Raw genomic sequence first — 16394 nt, 5'->3', positions numbered from 1 at the left:
TCTGTCTCTCCAGCTTTACTTATAAGGCAGCTAGTGGCTCAATTGCGTGCTGGCTATTGTCTTGTTCTTACCTGGATATCCCAGCTCCCCATATTTCCCTGTGACCTCTTTGTACCTTCTGTTATCGTTGCCGAACCTCTGCCTGACTTTTGACTACCGTTTTTTGCCCACTGAATTTGTACTGCGATTCTTCTGGTTTTGATTCTGGCTTGTCGACTACCCCTTATTGTGTTGTCTGTCTTGTCCTGTTACGTGTGTCACTTACATAGTATAGGGACCGCCACCGAGGTTGTCCGCAGTTGCTAGAGCTGTCTTGAGGCAAGTAGGTAGGGACAGTGGGGGGGGTTCAGCCTTAGGGCTCACTGTCTGGTTGTCTTGCCCCCCTATACTGACAGAATAGCCAGCCCAATATACTGTCGCTGTCATGGACAGCAGAACTGCGTTGACAAATATTGTGGAACAGATGCAGCAAATCAACACCATGGTGCAGGAACTAGCTGTTCGGCTTCATGAGCAGGAGACGGCCCCACGTCAGTTTACCATGGCTTCCCCAGCACCACCTGAGCCACCTGTACAACTCCCAGATAAGTTCAGTGGGGATAGAAAGAGATTCTGTGCATTTCGGGAGGGGTGTAAATTGTTTTTTAGATTGCGCCCCCGCTCTTCTGGGGATGAGGTCCAGAAGGTGGGCATAGTTATGTCTCTACTCCAGGGGTCACCACAGGAATGGGCTTTCTCGTTACCTCCTAGTTCTCCTGAGTTGCAGACGGTGGATGGGTTTTTTCAGGCCCTAGGGCTACTGTATGATGACCCGGATAGTGCAGCTAATGCTGAACGTCACTTGACAGGTCTGAGGCAGGGTAGACGTCCTGTGGAGGAATATTGCTCGGAGTTTAGGCAGTGGAGTGGTCCCTCCACTTGGAATGACTCGGCACTCCGATTTCAGTTTCGTGTCGGACTGAATGATCGGTTGAAGGATCTGTTGGTAGCTTATCCCACTCCTAGTTCCCTTGAGGACAGCATGACATTAGCTATCCGAGTTGACAGACGCTTGAGAGACAGGCTAAAGGAGAGAGGTACATCAGACGCTTTTAGACCTTCACCTATTCGTGTTACCAACCCTAGTCCTTCCCCTTCTGCTATACCCCCATCAGAGGAACCTATGCAAGTGGATTCTACTGATGCCAAGACCAGACGTGCATATCGTGTGTTGAACAACTTATGTTTCTACTGTGGGAAAGCAGGACATCGAGTCCGGCAATGTCCATCCCTTCCTGGACCACCGCCGGAAAACTTCTACGCCTGAGTGACTATCGAGGGGGTCACTCAGGCGAACAGGTAACCTTCACCAATAAGAATAAGTTATTATTGCCTATTTCATTGTCTTTGGGAGGGAGAAACATCTCTGGTTATGCTCAGATTGACTCGGGGTCTTCTGCTAATTTTGTTAACCCTATGTTCTTTTCCGGTCTAGAGGTGTGTCCCCTTCTGCTCCAATCTCCTGTTAATGTCACAGGAGCAGACTCAGCCCCCTTTGCTCAGGGGGATATACGTTACATCACTCCCTGCCTTGAGGTTAAGGTGGGGGCAGTTCATGTGGAACGTATGAAGTTTTTGTGTCTGCATAACCTGTCGTCTGATGTGATCTTAGGTTTGCCTTGGTTGGAGAAGCACAATCCTGTTTTTGATTGGGCAAACCGGGAACTGGTAAAATGGGGTACTGAATGTGACTCCCATTGTGAGGTGGTTTCTTTTGCTGAGTGCTCTTCCATGGAAGAGGGTATTCCGAGTTTTTTGTCCGATTATGCGGATGTATTTGATGAAAAAGCTGTGGACGGATTGCCGCCACACAGACCATACGACTGTACCATTGAATTAATTCCCGGTGCCAAGTTTCCTCGAGGTCGTATTTTTAACTTGTCTTGTCCAGAAAGGGAGGCTATGCGGGAGTACATTAAGGAAAGTCTCCAGAAGGGTCACATTCGCCCATCTTCCTCCCCATTGGGAGCAGGGTTCTTTTTTGTGGGAAAGAAGGATGGGGGATTACGACCCTGTATAGATTATCGACAACTTAACAGAATCACTGTTAAGAATCAACACCCTCTACCCCTGATTCCTGACTTATTTAACCAAATTGTGGGGGCCAAATGGTTTTCCAAGATAGACTTGCGAGGGGCTTACAATTTGATTAGAATCAGAGAGGGTGATGAATGGAAGACCGCTTTCAATACACCAGAGGGTCATTTTGAATATCTAGTGATGCCTTTCGGTTTATGCAATGCCCCGGCGGTCTTTCAACATTTTGTGAATGATATATTTCGTCAGCATCTAGGTCGTTTTCTTGTGGTCTACTTAGATGACATTTTGATTTTTTCTCCCGACTGGGCTTCACACATAAAACATGTTCGGGTAGTGATGGAACTGCTTAGACAAAACAGTCTGTTTGCTAAGTTGTCTAAATGTCAGTTTGGTATCCAGGAGGTCTCTTTTTTGGGTTACTACGTCACCCCTAATTCCTTCCGTATGGATCCCCTTAAGGTGGTGGCCATCGAAAAGTGGGAACGTCCCAATAATTTGAAGGCCTTACAAAGATTTCTGGGGTTCGCTAATTATTATAGGAAATTTATTAAGGGGTTTTCTGTTATAGCCAAACCACTTACTGATCTCACCAGGAAGGGGGCAGATCTTGTCAACTGGTCTCATGAGGCTATCCGAGCATTTGACAAGCTCCGTAAGTGTTTTTCAGAGGCCCCAGTACTGACTCAACCTAATTTTGAACGTCCATTTATTGTGGAGGTGGACGCATCAGAGGTAGGGGTAGGAGCGGTGTTGTCCCAAGGATCGGACACTCTCACTAACCTGCGACCTATTGCGTTCTTCTCAAAGAAGTTCTCTCAAGCTGAATGTAACTATGATATCGGTAATAGGGAACTATTGGCCATCAAGTTGGCATTTGATGAATGGAGGCATTTCCTTGAAGGTGCCAAACATAAGGTGGTGGTACTCACTGATCATAAGAATCTGGTTTACCTAGACAATGCTAAACGTCTCTCGCCACGTCAAGCCCGATGGGCTTTGTTTTTTACCAGATTCGATTTTGAAGTCACTTACCGACCTGGTTCCCGTAATATCAAGGCTGACGCCTTGTCTCGTAGCTTTGATTTAGAAAGTTCCCCCAGAACTCAATCTGATACTGTTTTAAGACCCGGGGTAGTAGTGTCTATTTTGCAACCTGACTTGGTGACCCTGATTGCAGAATCTCAGGGTCAAGCACCTCATAACACTCCAGACTCTTTGTTGTATGTACCGCCTAACCTTCGACTCCGAGTTCTTGAAGAGATTCATAGTTCTGTTTTGTCTGGTCATCCAGGTGTGGCAGGTACTAAGTATCTGCTCTCACGCCATTACTGGTGGCCATCTTGGGCTCGAGATGTCAAGGCTTTTGTCGAAGCTTGTGAGGTTTGTGCTAGGTCCAAGGTCCCTCGTAGGCCACCCGAGGGTCTGTTACATCCTCTACCGGTCCCTACGAGACCTTGGACGCATCTTTCTATGGATTTTATTACCGACTTGCCACTATCTAAGGGTAAGACAGTCATTTGGGTAGTGGTGGATAGATTTTCTAAGATGTGTCATCTCATTCCACTACGTAAACTGCCTAACGCTCGCACACTCGCCACACTTTTTATTAATCATATTCTACGTCTTCATGGGGTGCCTGAGAATGTTGTTTCCGACAGGGGTGTCCAGTTTGTGGCTAGGTTTTGGAGAGAGTTCTGTGGCAAATTAGGTATCTCTCTGTCCTTCTCGTCTGCATTCCATCCTCAGACAAATGGACAGACAGAGAGGACCAATCAATCGTTAGAGCAATTTCTAAGATGTTTTGTGGCTGATACTCAGAATAAGTGGAAAGACTTCATTTCTCTAGCAGAGTTTGCTATAAACAATCATGAACAACGTGCTATTAAGATGTCACCATTCTTCTGTAATTATGGTTTTAACCCCAGGTACTCGTCTGTTCATTCTGCAGAATCTATTAATCCCTCAGCCGAGGCCATTTTCTCTAAACTGTGCACAGTTTGGGCCCAAGCTCATCAGAACTTGGTAAAAGCCCAAGAGTCTTATCAAAGACATGCTAATAAAAGACGTATATCTGGCCAGCAATATGTACTAGGTGAGAAGGTCTGGCTTTCAGCTAAAAATCTGAAACTTAGGGTGCAGTCAGGGAAACTGGCACCCAAATATATTGGACCTTATACCATTGTGGAAATCATTAATCCGGTAACCTTTAGGTTGAAACTACCCAATGCTCTTCGTATCCATCCTGTGTTTCATAAGTCTCTTCTTAAAAGATATGTGCCACCGGTGTTGCCTTCACCTCCTCCGGCTCCACTCATCGTCCAGGGGGAATTGGAGTATGAGGTGGAGAAAATTTTGAATTCCCGCTGGGTACAGGACTCCTTACAGTATCTGGTCCACTGGAAGGGTTTCGGACCGGAGGAGCGCACGTGGGTCTCTGCTAAGGACATGCATGCGCCCCGTCTGGTCCGGCGGTACCATTTACATAATCCTTCTAAGCCTGGTCCAATGATTAAGGGTCCTGAGGCCCCTCATAAGAGGGGGGGTACTGTCAGAACCGTTCAGTGTGAATTGTGTCTCAGGGGTTTTGACACGCCCGATTGCGGTGGTGCAGCAAGTTCTGACAGTAATGTGCAATGTGAATTGTGCCTTTGGAGTCTGGACACACCCGATGACTTTGGTCCAGCAGTTAATGAGTTACCTGGTCTTTGCTGGACTGATGCAGGTGATTTCAGCTCCAATCAGCACTAGTCCTATCAGCTTCTTGTCTGTCTCTCCAGCTTTACTTATAAGGCAGCTAGTGGCTCAATTGCGTGCTGGCTATTGTCTTGTTCTTACCTGGATATCCCAGCTCCCCATATTTCCCTGTGACCTCTTTGTACCTTCTGTTATCGTTGCCGAACCTCTGCCTGACTTTTGACTACCGTTTTTTGCCCACTGAATTTGTACTGCGATTCTTCTGGTTTTGATTCTGGCTTGTCGACTACCCCTTATTGTGTTGTCTGTCTTGTCCTGTTACGTGTGTCACTTACATAGTATAGGGACCGCCACCGAGGTTGTCCGCAGTTGCTAGAGCTGTCTTGAGGCAAGTAGGTAGGGACAGTGGGGGGGTTCAGCCTTAGGGCTCACTGTCTGGTTGTCTTGCCCCCCTATACTGACAGCGACAGGGCTTTTTTACTATGAGAACTGTCAATCTGTGGAATAGCCTGCCTCAGGCGCTGGTCACAGCAGGAACAGCAGAGCTTCAAGAAGGGTCTAGATGCCTTTTTACACCTAAATAACATTGATGGTTATGTTATATAGAATTGTTTCCCCTAAATCCCTTCCTCATCCAATCCCTTCCCTTCCTTGGTTGAACTTGATGGACAAGTGTCTTTTTTCAACCGTAGAAACTATGAAACTATGAAAAGTTACTGAGAAAACACACCCCTTCATTATTTACTTCCTGTGGGAAAAAGATGGTCCTTGGTCATGTGATGTCATACAGGTGTACGGCTCGTTATAGCACACAGTTCTGATTACTGTAATGAGCCATGCACCTGTGTGACATCGCATGACCATGGACCAGTTTTTATTCACAAGAAGTAAACAATGAAGCTTTCTGATGAATGACCACAAGCAGAGATCCCAAAAACATGAGGAATCGATGCAGAAAATATATTGCATATTTGTTGAACATTTCATTATGCGAAGAATTTATTTGGGGAAATTGGATAATCCCTTTAAATAATTATATAATATAAATAAAATTTACATTTTTCACAAGAAAAATCAACTAAAAGGGGTTTTCCCACTAAGATAAATTTCTTATATGTACTCGGGATAACAAAATAACACGTTCTCAACTAAAATACAGCATTTCACAGATATAAGTCCATCCTGTCTCTATCAGTCCTGCTAGACATAATTTCAGTTGCCCCTGGATCCAACCCTGGATCTTCTGACTTTAGGGTCAGCAGACATCTTGTCTGATGCTGTAGAGCTGAGCTGCTTTCTGGTCCCTGACTCTAGTCATCCCCCCCTGCATTCCAGGATGAGCTCACACGCACTTCCTGCCAGCAAACGCATCACATTGTGAGTAGACCTACAAGCTACAGGCAGATAAGTTATTTTTCAGGGCAGGGTCAGGGAGGCACATCAGATCTGGTAGTGTGTTGTTGAAGAGCAGAGATTTGGCTAAGAATGTCATTGTGTGTTATATAGGAAAATAAAAAAGGTTTGGTTCTGCTCACCTCCCTAATCAGCATTGTCCTGTGGTAGTTGATGCACGGAAAGCCATGTGGATTTCCATTTTCACAATTTTCACTCATTGGGGCACATTTACTAAGGGTCCGCACACCGCATTTCCATCGGGTTTGCCAAATATTTCCGATTTACGCCACATTTAACAGGGTTTTTTGGGCACCCGATTGGATTTTGGCGCAGTCACGCTGACTTTCATGCGACACAAATCGAGAGGCATGGCCGTCGGACAATCCAACTAATTTGGACTAAGCGCTGGATTTAAAATTCAAATTGTGTCGCAAGACAATGCACTCACATACACCGGGAAAAAGAAAGTGAACTCCGGCAGACCTCAGCGGGGAAGCAACACATGCAGGATCTTAGTAAATCGCGCCGGACTTCATCCCCGTCAGACAACGCACCTCGGGGATCGTGACAGGAACGGGTAAGTAAATGCGCCCCATTGTGTGTTTTATGCATCTCATGGATCTTACCATCTCTGATTTTTCTCATCTCTTTTTCTATGTGTCAGATACTAGTGAATGTTCAGAAGCTAAATAAAAGTGTAGATAAACCCTGTACCCTGATAATCTAAGCACATTGTCAGCTCACAGCAACTCATAGCACAAAGGAATCATGAAGTGTCTGCTTAGAGAGTCCCTGCCCACACTCTGGAATTTTACATTGTGATAGGAGCTAAAAGAGCAATAAAACTGAGTAAAATTGGAAAGTAAGGAATTAAAAATTAGCTTTGACATCACAAGGGGATTGAAGTTTCTTTCATGGGCAAACCCCTTTAAGGTTTACTTTAACAGGATATTTAAACTCTGCTGCATCTGTATAAGTAAAACTTTCATGTTAATCTCCATCGTGACACGTTGTCCTCTAAACAAGATACGAACATCTACATTTATACGTCATCATGTGTTGTATGTTTGTAGGATGTATTGTATATACTGACAAATCTGAATATAGATCTTTGACTTATTGTACTATATGGAATCATTAACACTTAAGGGACTTCCTTTGTAGGTAACATCCAAGGGCCACATCCAGTTATCGGGTTCTCAGGAAATAGCAGTGAATAAACGTGATATCGGTAAGAATAATTGGCCACGGGTAAAATAACAACAAACTTTTGTTACATTTTTTAATTTAAAACATTGCATACGCTCATAATCTTTTCCTGATTTTGAGATTAAACAAATTTGTTACGTGAGACGCATTCATAACCCCTACAGTGTACACAACGGCATTAAATAGACGGATATAGGATAGACACTTCGTGACATATCCCGGGTCGCAGGCACACCCGTGCCCCTCTCCGTGGTGGCTGCTCTCCCCAGCCTCACTCACCTCTCCACGTTCCTCCTCCCGTCCCGGTTTCCCAGCGCCCTAGGACACACGCGCATCGGCGCTTGTAAATTTAAAGGGCTGATTGGCGCTGGCTGATTCCCGGATTCTGATAAAGCTCTATGCCATCGAGAAAATTTTGTCCTGTACCTAAGGCTTGTGATTGGGTTCCCCGTTATGACCCCAGACCTGTTCCCGTTTACGCTCCTCCGCTGCCAGCCCTGACTATCTGCTCCGCTCTGACTCCGATCCTGTGCTGCCTGTCTTGACCTCCTGCCTGTCCCTGACTACGAACTTGCCTCCTGACTCTGTACCTTTTCTTGGCTGCCACCGTGGACAAAGTCGCACCTGTAGAACGACCTGGTGGTACCACGCCGCAGCAAGACCATCCCACTTTGTTGGAGGCTCTGGTGGAGACCGGGTGCCACCTAGATTCCAGTCCCAGGTGTCGGCTTGTGTCATCATCCGCAGTGGACCAGGGGGTCCACGACCCCCGAAGCCTGACAACACCCTATAGACAAACCCTATTATAAAAACTATTTTTGGACACGTTGAGCCAAGAAGAAAGGTAAAAAGTCCATAATATCTGTCCATAAACAAGGACGTATCTAACAAATGAAGGTTTTTGTTACAGAATCCACTGATACATTAGATTTAAAATTATTATTTATTGCATTTTAATGATTTTTTAATTAAGTTTCTTTTGTTTTCCTACAGATTTACAGGGTGAACTTTCCTTTGCATTTTCATTAAATTTTACTGATTCTCCATCCATTCACGTGTTGGCGTATATTTTTTTGCCAAGTGGGGAATTAGTTGCTGACAACTTAAAAATCAAAGTCAAGAGATGTTTTAGGAATAAGGTGAGCAACTACAGCAAATTTATTGACAACAAAACATTAATATTGTGTCTAGAATTTTGACTTTCATGTATATCTTGGATACCTTTAATGATGACATTGCGTAGACAGGGATTTTTTTTTTTGGTTGAAGTGGTGAGACTATGGGACCTGCTGTTCTAGGATGTGGTTAAAGGAAATCTACCACTTGGCTGCAGTATTTTCCACGCTGCTGTGCGTCCCCTGAAACAGGATCCTTACTTACTTTATTTTTTGAAACACCTAATTTAAAATTATGCAAATAAGCCTGAGGGGCTTCTGTATAAACCACAGAAGCCCCTTCTGACTCAGTCGCCAGCTAATTATGCACATCTCTATTTCCCCACATCCCTCTTCATCCAGGAAGCCGAAGATTTCATAATTAGAAAACAACAGAGCTAAGAAGGGACTTTGTGATGTAGACAGGAGCCCCTTGGGCTCATTTGCATAATTTTTAAAGATAAGTTTCCCCAAAATGACGCCACTTCTCTCCATGTAACACAAATTTCTGCACTGAAGGGGAGCGTTCCGGTGCTCAGTCAGACCTTGCACCACATTTATCCGACATGTTCAAGTTGCACCAGAAAAAAAAATGGTGCACTCTGTCGGAGCAGTGCAGAAGGAGCCAAATTCATGCAGAATGTGAGACACAAATTGCACTGTTCTTAGTAAATGTGCCCCATTGTGCACAAGCTTAAATATTCCTCCCACCAGTTTCGGTCACTTATTAAATCCGGTGCACCATCGGCCAGCCCAGTGCACCGCCAAATGCAAATTAGAAAGCCCTAAACAAGGAACCTACTATACAAGGTATAAGTTGCCCCTGAAAATGTATCTAATTTTATGACTGTTTTAATGTCTCTCTCCGGTATGTTCCATGGTCACCCTTACATTTGAATGGACATCCAACAATAGTACATGGTGGGGTCACACAGGGGGTGACCAGCATGACTCATTTGGAAATAGAATTTTAAATAAAATTCGAGCTCAATGAATTTAAATATTTGGAACACACAGAAAAAAGTTGATATTATATCATGTAAATTCTTACAAATGTGTGGAATATAAGCAGTTTTGTATGTTTAACAGGTATCGGTTGGATTCTCACCAGGGGAAGTCCTTCCAGGGTCAGACGTGACTCTGCGGCTGCAGGCTACTCCGGGATCCCTCTGTGGTGTGAGGGTGGTAGATAAGAGCGTGATATTGATGGACCCAAGCAATGAACTGACTGCTGATAAAGTGAGTGTTTTTTAAATTAAAAACTAATGATCAAGTTAAAGTTCACTTTACTTAACAGCTAAGACAGAGACAGCTCAGAGAGACTCTCGGCTGTCATAGTAACTCCTCCTATCCCTCTATGATAGATTTGGGAGTCTCAGAGAGACTCTCGGCTGTCACAGTAACTCCTCCTATGCCTCTATGATAGATTTGGGAGTCTCAGAGAGACTCTCAGCTGTCATAGTAACTCCTCCTATCACTCTATGATAGATCTGGGAGTCTCAGAGAGACTCTCGGCTGTCACAGTAACTTCTCCTACCACTCTATGATAGATCTGGGAGTCTCAGAGAGACTCTTGGCTGTCATAGTAACTCCTCCTACCACTCTATGATAGATCTGGGAGTCTCAGAGAGACTCTCGGCTGTCACAGTAACTCCTCCTACCACTCTATGATAGATCTGGGAGTCTCAGAAAGACTCTCGGCTGTCATAGTAACTTCTCCTACCACTCTATGATAGATCTGGGAGTCTCAGAGAGACTCTCAGCTGTCATAGTAACTCCTCCTACCACTGTTTGATAGATCTGGAAGTCTCAGAGCGACTCTCGGCTGTCATAGTAACTCCTCCTACCACTGTTTGATAGATCTGGGAGTCTCAGAGAGACTCTCGGCTGTCATAGTAACTCCTCCCATCACTCTATGATAGATCTGGGAGTCTCAGCTGTCATAGTAATGGCTCAGCACCCAATGTTAAAACAGTAACACCCACTCATTTCAAGCAGCCACCATGTTGGCAGTGGGTGTTTTCTGCATAATGCAGCAAACACCTGCCATGTATGGAAAGGGCTTAGTCAGTAAGGTGTTACTGATCAAACTTTAATGAATATTTTGTTTTGTCCTTCTATAACTCTTTCATTTTGCCTTTGTATTTTTCAAGGTCTATGATCTCTTTGATCTGGAATCTCTCTCCCCATTTGGATTGGGAATGTCAATGTCAATGGATTCCGAACTTGTCCCATGCGCTAATGGTCCACCTGGAGCATATGCTTACAGCCATTTTAGTTTTTCACATATGGACGAAGAAATATATAAACTGTTTACGGTAATTTATTAGATTCTGTATATTGTAGATATAAAAGGAAAGATATAGATGTTATATAATAAGTGTTTCTGTAATAGTTATGGAAGTAGCAGTGGGACCCTGGGTGAGACCCCCTTGCTACGACCAAGACCCCCTTCCCCAAAAGGAGTCCCTACAAGTACTGGTACTGGCAGGGTCGGCTCCAAGTTTCAGTAGGCCACTGGGTGACAGAACCTCAATGGGTCCCTTTACAGTGAAGGCATTAAAAATTCTGAAACTAAAACAGTCTCCTGCTCCCTAAAATATTCCCGTGTTTATCATTCCAAACAGCCCCCTCATGGTTATTTTATATAAAGACCCCTCCCTCCTCATGGATTCATTAGTTACAGCCCGCTCACCCCCATGGATTCCTTATGTACAGCCTTATATGGGCCCCCCCTGAAGCTCTGGGCCCCGGCACTTGCCCAGGTATGCCCAGTGCTGGCGCCGGCCCTGGGTACTGGACACAAAAGCCTCTTTACTTTTTGGTCCGTTCCCTTGTTATCTCTTGAGTACTTTTATCATCAGCTGTATGGGCATCTTTAAGATGCTGATACAATTAATTATATATACAAGCGCCTCTCTTCTGGACACAGCAGTTGGACGGGGCAACAGTTTGGGGTATTTCATTCATTATTATAAATGTTGTCAGCATTTTTGAGGTATTGGTGTGTTTTGAGGTTTGTCTAATAATTTTAATGGACACGATATAGCGAGAAGGGGGAGGGTAAGCCAAGCTAAACTCTTGGAACCAGAACCTAAAGCTACACCCCTGTCTGCACAATGTTTTATCTTCTAGTGGTGACAATACCAGGGCTCATAATGATTTGAAATTACTAAAAGTAGATAAAAGCTTTAAAAGTTTAGCCTATTTTTAACATGACCTTAGAAAAGAAAATGTGATCATTTGATAAAAGCTACAAGTTTTTTTAAAAAATTACATAGAAAATCGATTTTGTTGATTTTCTAGAATTTTGGTGTAGTACCATATATACACTCAAGTATAAGCCGAGGCACCTAATTTTAACACAAGCAACCGGGCAAACTTATTGACTCGAGTATAAGCCTAGAGTGGGAAATGCATTGGTCACAGACTCTACCCAGAATATAGCTAGCAAGCATATGCCCCCCAGTATATACCCAGTGCCTGCCCCCCCCAGTATATAGCTAGCCACCCCACCCATGCCCCCAGTATATAGCCATCCAGCCCACGCCCTCTAGTATATAGCCAGCCTCCTGTCCCCTAGTATAAAGCTTACCAGCCCCCTGTCCCCCAATACAGCCAGTCAGCCCCCCGTCCCTCAAAATATAGCAAGCCGGCTCATGCCCCTCTGTATATATTTGTATATAGCCAGCCCCCTTTCCCTGGTATATAGCCAGCCACCCCATGCCCCTCAATATATAGCCAGACCCCTGCCCCCTCAGTATATAGCCAGCCAGCCCATGTCTCCCAGTATATAGCCAGTCCCTGCCCCCAGTATATAGCCAGCCCACGTCTCCCAGTATATAGCTACCCCAATAGCCCCAATATATATTCTGACAGATTATGCCCCCTTGTATATAGTCACCCAGCCTATGCCAGTATATGCGAGTATATAGCCAGTTAGAACATGCCCCCAGTCCCCAGTCCCCTAGCATATAGCCTGCCATTCTCCAGCACCCTAGTATATAGCCAGGCAGCCCCCTGCTCCCACTATATAGCCAGCCAGCCCCCAGTATATAGCCAGCCCATGTCCAAAGTATATAGCCAACCTGCTCATGCCCCCCAGTATATATTCAGCCCACTGCCCCTCAGTATATAACCAGCCAGCCCAAGCTCCACCAGTATGTAGTCAGGCCCCAGCATCCACTATATAGCCAGCCCATGCCCCCTAGTATATAGTCAGCCAACTGCCCCCCCCCCAGTATAAAACCAACCAGCACATGCCCCCTAGTATGTAGCCAGGGTTTTACTTCACTAAACTACAAGTCCCTTCAGGTTGGGTATGAAATGTCCTTTCTAGAATTCTCTTTTTCATGTGAAATTTCACCCAAAGTCACACAAATATGACTCTCTTCCTCCCTTTTTTACATTTGATGAGACAAATGAGACAAGTTTAGTGGTTACATGGGGTGCTGTCACTGCCGATGCCCCTAGAGTTGGTTCTATTAAACATAAGATTATCAATTTTTAGATCCTATCCTAAGCACATGGTTCGGTTAGCTACAGGACTGGACATACAGGTACCAAAAAATAAGCAGGAACTGAATCTTTATCTGTAGCTTGAAATATTAATGATCTGTTTAGCTGTTGATATCCCTGGTTCTATAGCATCATACGCCTGATGTGATGTGAACGATGAGATCCTTTATCATTAAAAAACTAAAAGCTTTTGAAGTGACACTTCCCCTGCTACTGCTAAATTTGACTCATCTCATGTTAAAATCAGATGAGAAGAGTCATATTTGCCTGAATGGCTGTTTCAAAAGCTGAAATTCTCATAATTTTTACACTAGAATCGAGGTTCCAGGTGCTATAGATTCCAATATATCAGCATCTTCAGAGAGAAGATTATTCACCAACATGTAAAAGTGACTCATCTCATGTAAAAAGTGACTCTTCTGTGCTAGATTTTTGTGCTTACTAAACTGAATGTGTTACCTACACTGGGCTTTTGTAAGCCTTGTTGCCCTTGTTCTTACACGTGTCAAATGTTTTTTTTTTTATTCTAAAACTTTTTATTCAGGACCTGCAATTAAAGATCATCACAAGTGCGGAAGTCAAGAAACCTGTACCATGTGGTGATTCCATAGTAAGAGGCGGAATAGGTAATTTTTCAATTGCAGTTAATTCTATAGCCTTGGACTGTTAGGGTAGGATTTAAGATATCCTCTTTTAGTGTGCTTTGGCTGTGTTTCAAATTATTAAATTATTGCATGTGTGCACAGTCGCAAGGAAATGAATCAGACCACTGCTGATGCAAGACAAGCTCATGCCATTGCCCGGGGCAGATCAGCACTGTGCATGCTCTATTTGTTCTATCAGTCTATATAGAAAAATAGCAAAGAAGCAGAAAAAGGAGGAGAATACTAATCATAACAAATCAGGTTCCCAGATCTTGATTGGAGAGTTTCCCTGCTGTCACACGTCAACATCATGTTCACAGTCCTTAGCATCAAAACTTTTCTGTCTCGGCGCCATCTTGAGTTCATTGGGGCAGATTTACTTACCCGGTCCATTCGCGATCCAGCGGCGCGTTCTCTGCGGTGGATTCGGGTCTGGCCGGGATTCACTAAGGTAGTTCCTCCGACGTTCACCAGGTGGCGCTGCTGCACTGAAGTTCCCCAAGGCCCGCCGGAATGCACTGAAGTTCACCGGCCTATTCCCATTCCTATTAAATGCAACGGTTTTTTCAGAATCCGTCGGGTTTTACAGGGGAAATCGGCGCAAATCGGAAATATTCGGGTAACACGTCGGGAAAATGCGAATCAAGCCCTTAGTAAATGACCCCCTTTGTTTCTATTACAGAACTTTTCAGGAAAATAAGACAAGTAGAAATGACAGGATTTGATCTATCAGCTAGGTTTACCTAGGTGAACCTAGACATTTTAGCAGGCATTTATTGATGATGCGCCTTATAGTCCGAAAAATACGGTTATCACCCTCTTCATTCACCATGAGGATGAAATGTGTAAGGACCAAATGGAAAGTCAGGGTTTAACATGACATTAGTTGTGCAGGGGCCAATAATGGTACAGCCCTTGTAAGGATGGGGGTCTTTTTTTGTGGGACAACTTTAGGAATGACAGGGACTTATCTTATTGGCCAAAAACAATACGCATACCTATAAAATAAGCGTTACTATAGGGACATATACAAAAAAAATACTACATTACAAACAATCGTATGGAACAATAGGAATGAGGGCCCTGCTCACAAGAGCTTACAGTCTATTAGGATGAGGGGGGACACAAGAGCTTACAGTCTATGAGGATGAAGGGGGGATACAAGAGCTTACAGTCTATGAGGATGAGGGGGGACACAAGAGCTTACAGTCTATGAGGATGAAGGGGGGATACAAGAGCTTACAGACTATGAGAATGAGGGGGTGACACAAGAGCTTACAGTCTATGAGGATGAGGGGGTGACACAAGAGCTTACAGTTTATGAGGATGAGGGGGTGACACAAGAGCTTACAGCAGGGGCGTTGCTAGGGTGGTAAAAGATCCGGGGCACGGGCCCCAATGCATGTGTGTTGCACTTTCAGTAATGCCCCCTCCTGTACATAACCCCCTCACATGTGGCTGTGCCAATAACAAGGTTACTTCTGGTATATACAGCTACAGAGAACACAGGAGAAATCCCCATCACCACATCTTATGTTCCTCATTGTCCCTACATCTTGGTTCCCTGGCAGTGTTATCCTGCTGCCGCCCCCAACAATCTCCCCAAATACTGTAAGGCTGCGCTCACACCTTTGTCTTGCATTTAAACAAAACCAGGAGCGTGTTACCCATCACATGTGTATTACTGGAAAATATATGTGATCAAACCAAGGCCTGTCCTAGTGCCATGTGTGAACACGCTCCAAGAAATGTCCCCCACACAGCCCCCCCCATAAGTAATGTCCTCACACAGCCCCCCAGTAAGTAATGTGCCCACACGGCCCCCCCAGTAAGTAATGTGCCTCACACAGTCCCCCAGGAAATAATGTGCCTCACACAGCCCCCCCAGTAAGTAATGTGCCTCACACAGCCCCCCAGTAAGTAATGTGCCTCACACACAGCCCCCCAGTAAGTAATGTGCCTCACACACAGCCCCCCAGTAAGTAATGTGCCTCACACACAGCCCCCCAGTAAGTAATGTGCCTCACACACAGCCCCCCAGTAAGTAATGTGCCACACACAGCCCCCCAGTAAGTAATGTGCCGCCCACACAGCCCCCCAGTAAGTAATGTGCCTCACACAGCCCCCCCGTAAGTAATGTGCCTCACACAGCCCCCCCGTAAGTAATGTGCCTCACACAGCCCCCCCCCCCGTAAGTAATGTGCCTCACACAGCCCCCCAGTAAGTAATGTGCCTCACACAGCCCCCCCATAAGTAATGTGCCTCACACAGCCCCCCAGTAAGTAATGTGCCTCACACAGCCCCCCAGTAAGTAATGTGCCTCACACAGCCCCCCAGTAAGTAATGTGCCTCACACAGCCCCCCAGTAAGTAATGTGCCTCACACAGCCCCCCCATAAGTAATGTGCCTCACACAGCCCCCCCATAAGTAATGTGCCTCACACAGCCCCCCAGTAAGTAATGTGCCTCACACAGCCCCCCCATAAGTAATGTGCCTCACACAGCCCCCCAGTAAGTAATGTGCCTCACACAGCCCCCCCATAAGTAATGTGCCTCACACAGCCCCCCCATAAGTAATGTGCCTCACACAGCCCCCCAGTAAGTAATGTGCCTCACACAGCCCCCCCATAAGTAATGTGCCTCACACAGCCCCCCAGTAAGTAATGTGCCCCACACAGTCCCCCAGTAAGTAATGTCCTCAC

General features: G+C 45.1%; 1 protein-coding gene across 1 annotated transcript in view; it reads left to right on the top strand.

Moving 5' to 3' along the window:
- The window catches only part of LOC140106733 (alpha-2-macroglobulin-like protein 1), a 77888-nt gene that overhangs the window by 20304 nt on the left and 41190 nt on the right, over window positions 1–16394 (top strand). Inside the window, exons 13-17 of the mRNA XM_072131347.1 lie at window positions 7333–7399; window positions 8371–8516; window positions 9621–9770; window positions 10685–10849; window positions 13594–13675. Coding sequence (XP_071987448.1) covers window positions 7333–7399; window positions 8371–8516; window positions 9621–9770; window positions 10685–10849; window positions 13594–13675 — 610 coding nt within the window. The remainder of the gene's footprint in view (window positions 1–7332; window positions 7400–8370; window positions 8517–9620; window positions 9771–10684; window positions 10850–13593; window positions 13676–16394) is intronic.

The sequence above is a fragment of the Engystomops pustulosus genome, chromosome 11, assembly GCF_040894005.1.
Source record: "Engystomops pustulosus chromosome 11, aEngPut4.maternal, whole genome shotgun sequence".
In the NCBI taxonomy this organism is placed as follows: domain Eukaryota; kingdom Metazoa; phylum Chordata; class Amphibia; order Anura; family Leptodactylidae; genus Engystomops; species Engystomops pustulosus.
The sequence above is the reverse complement of the archived record's forward strand: the minus strand, read 5'-3'. Positions and strand labels throughout refer to the sequence as shown.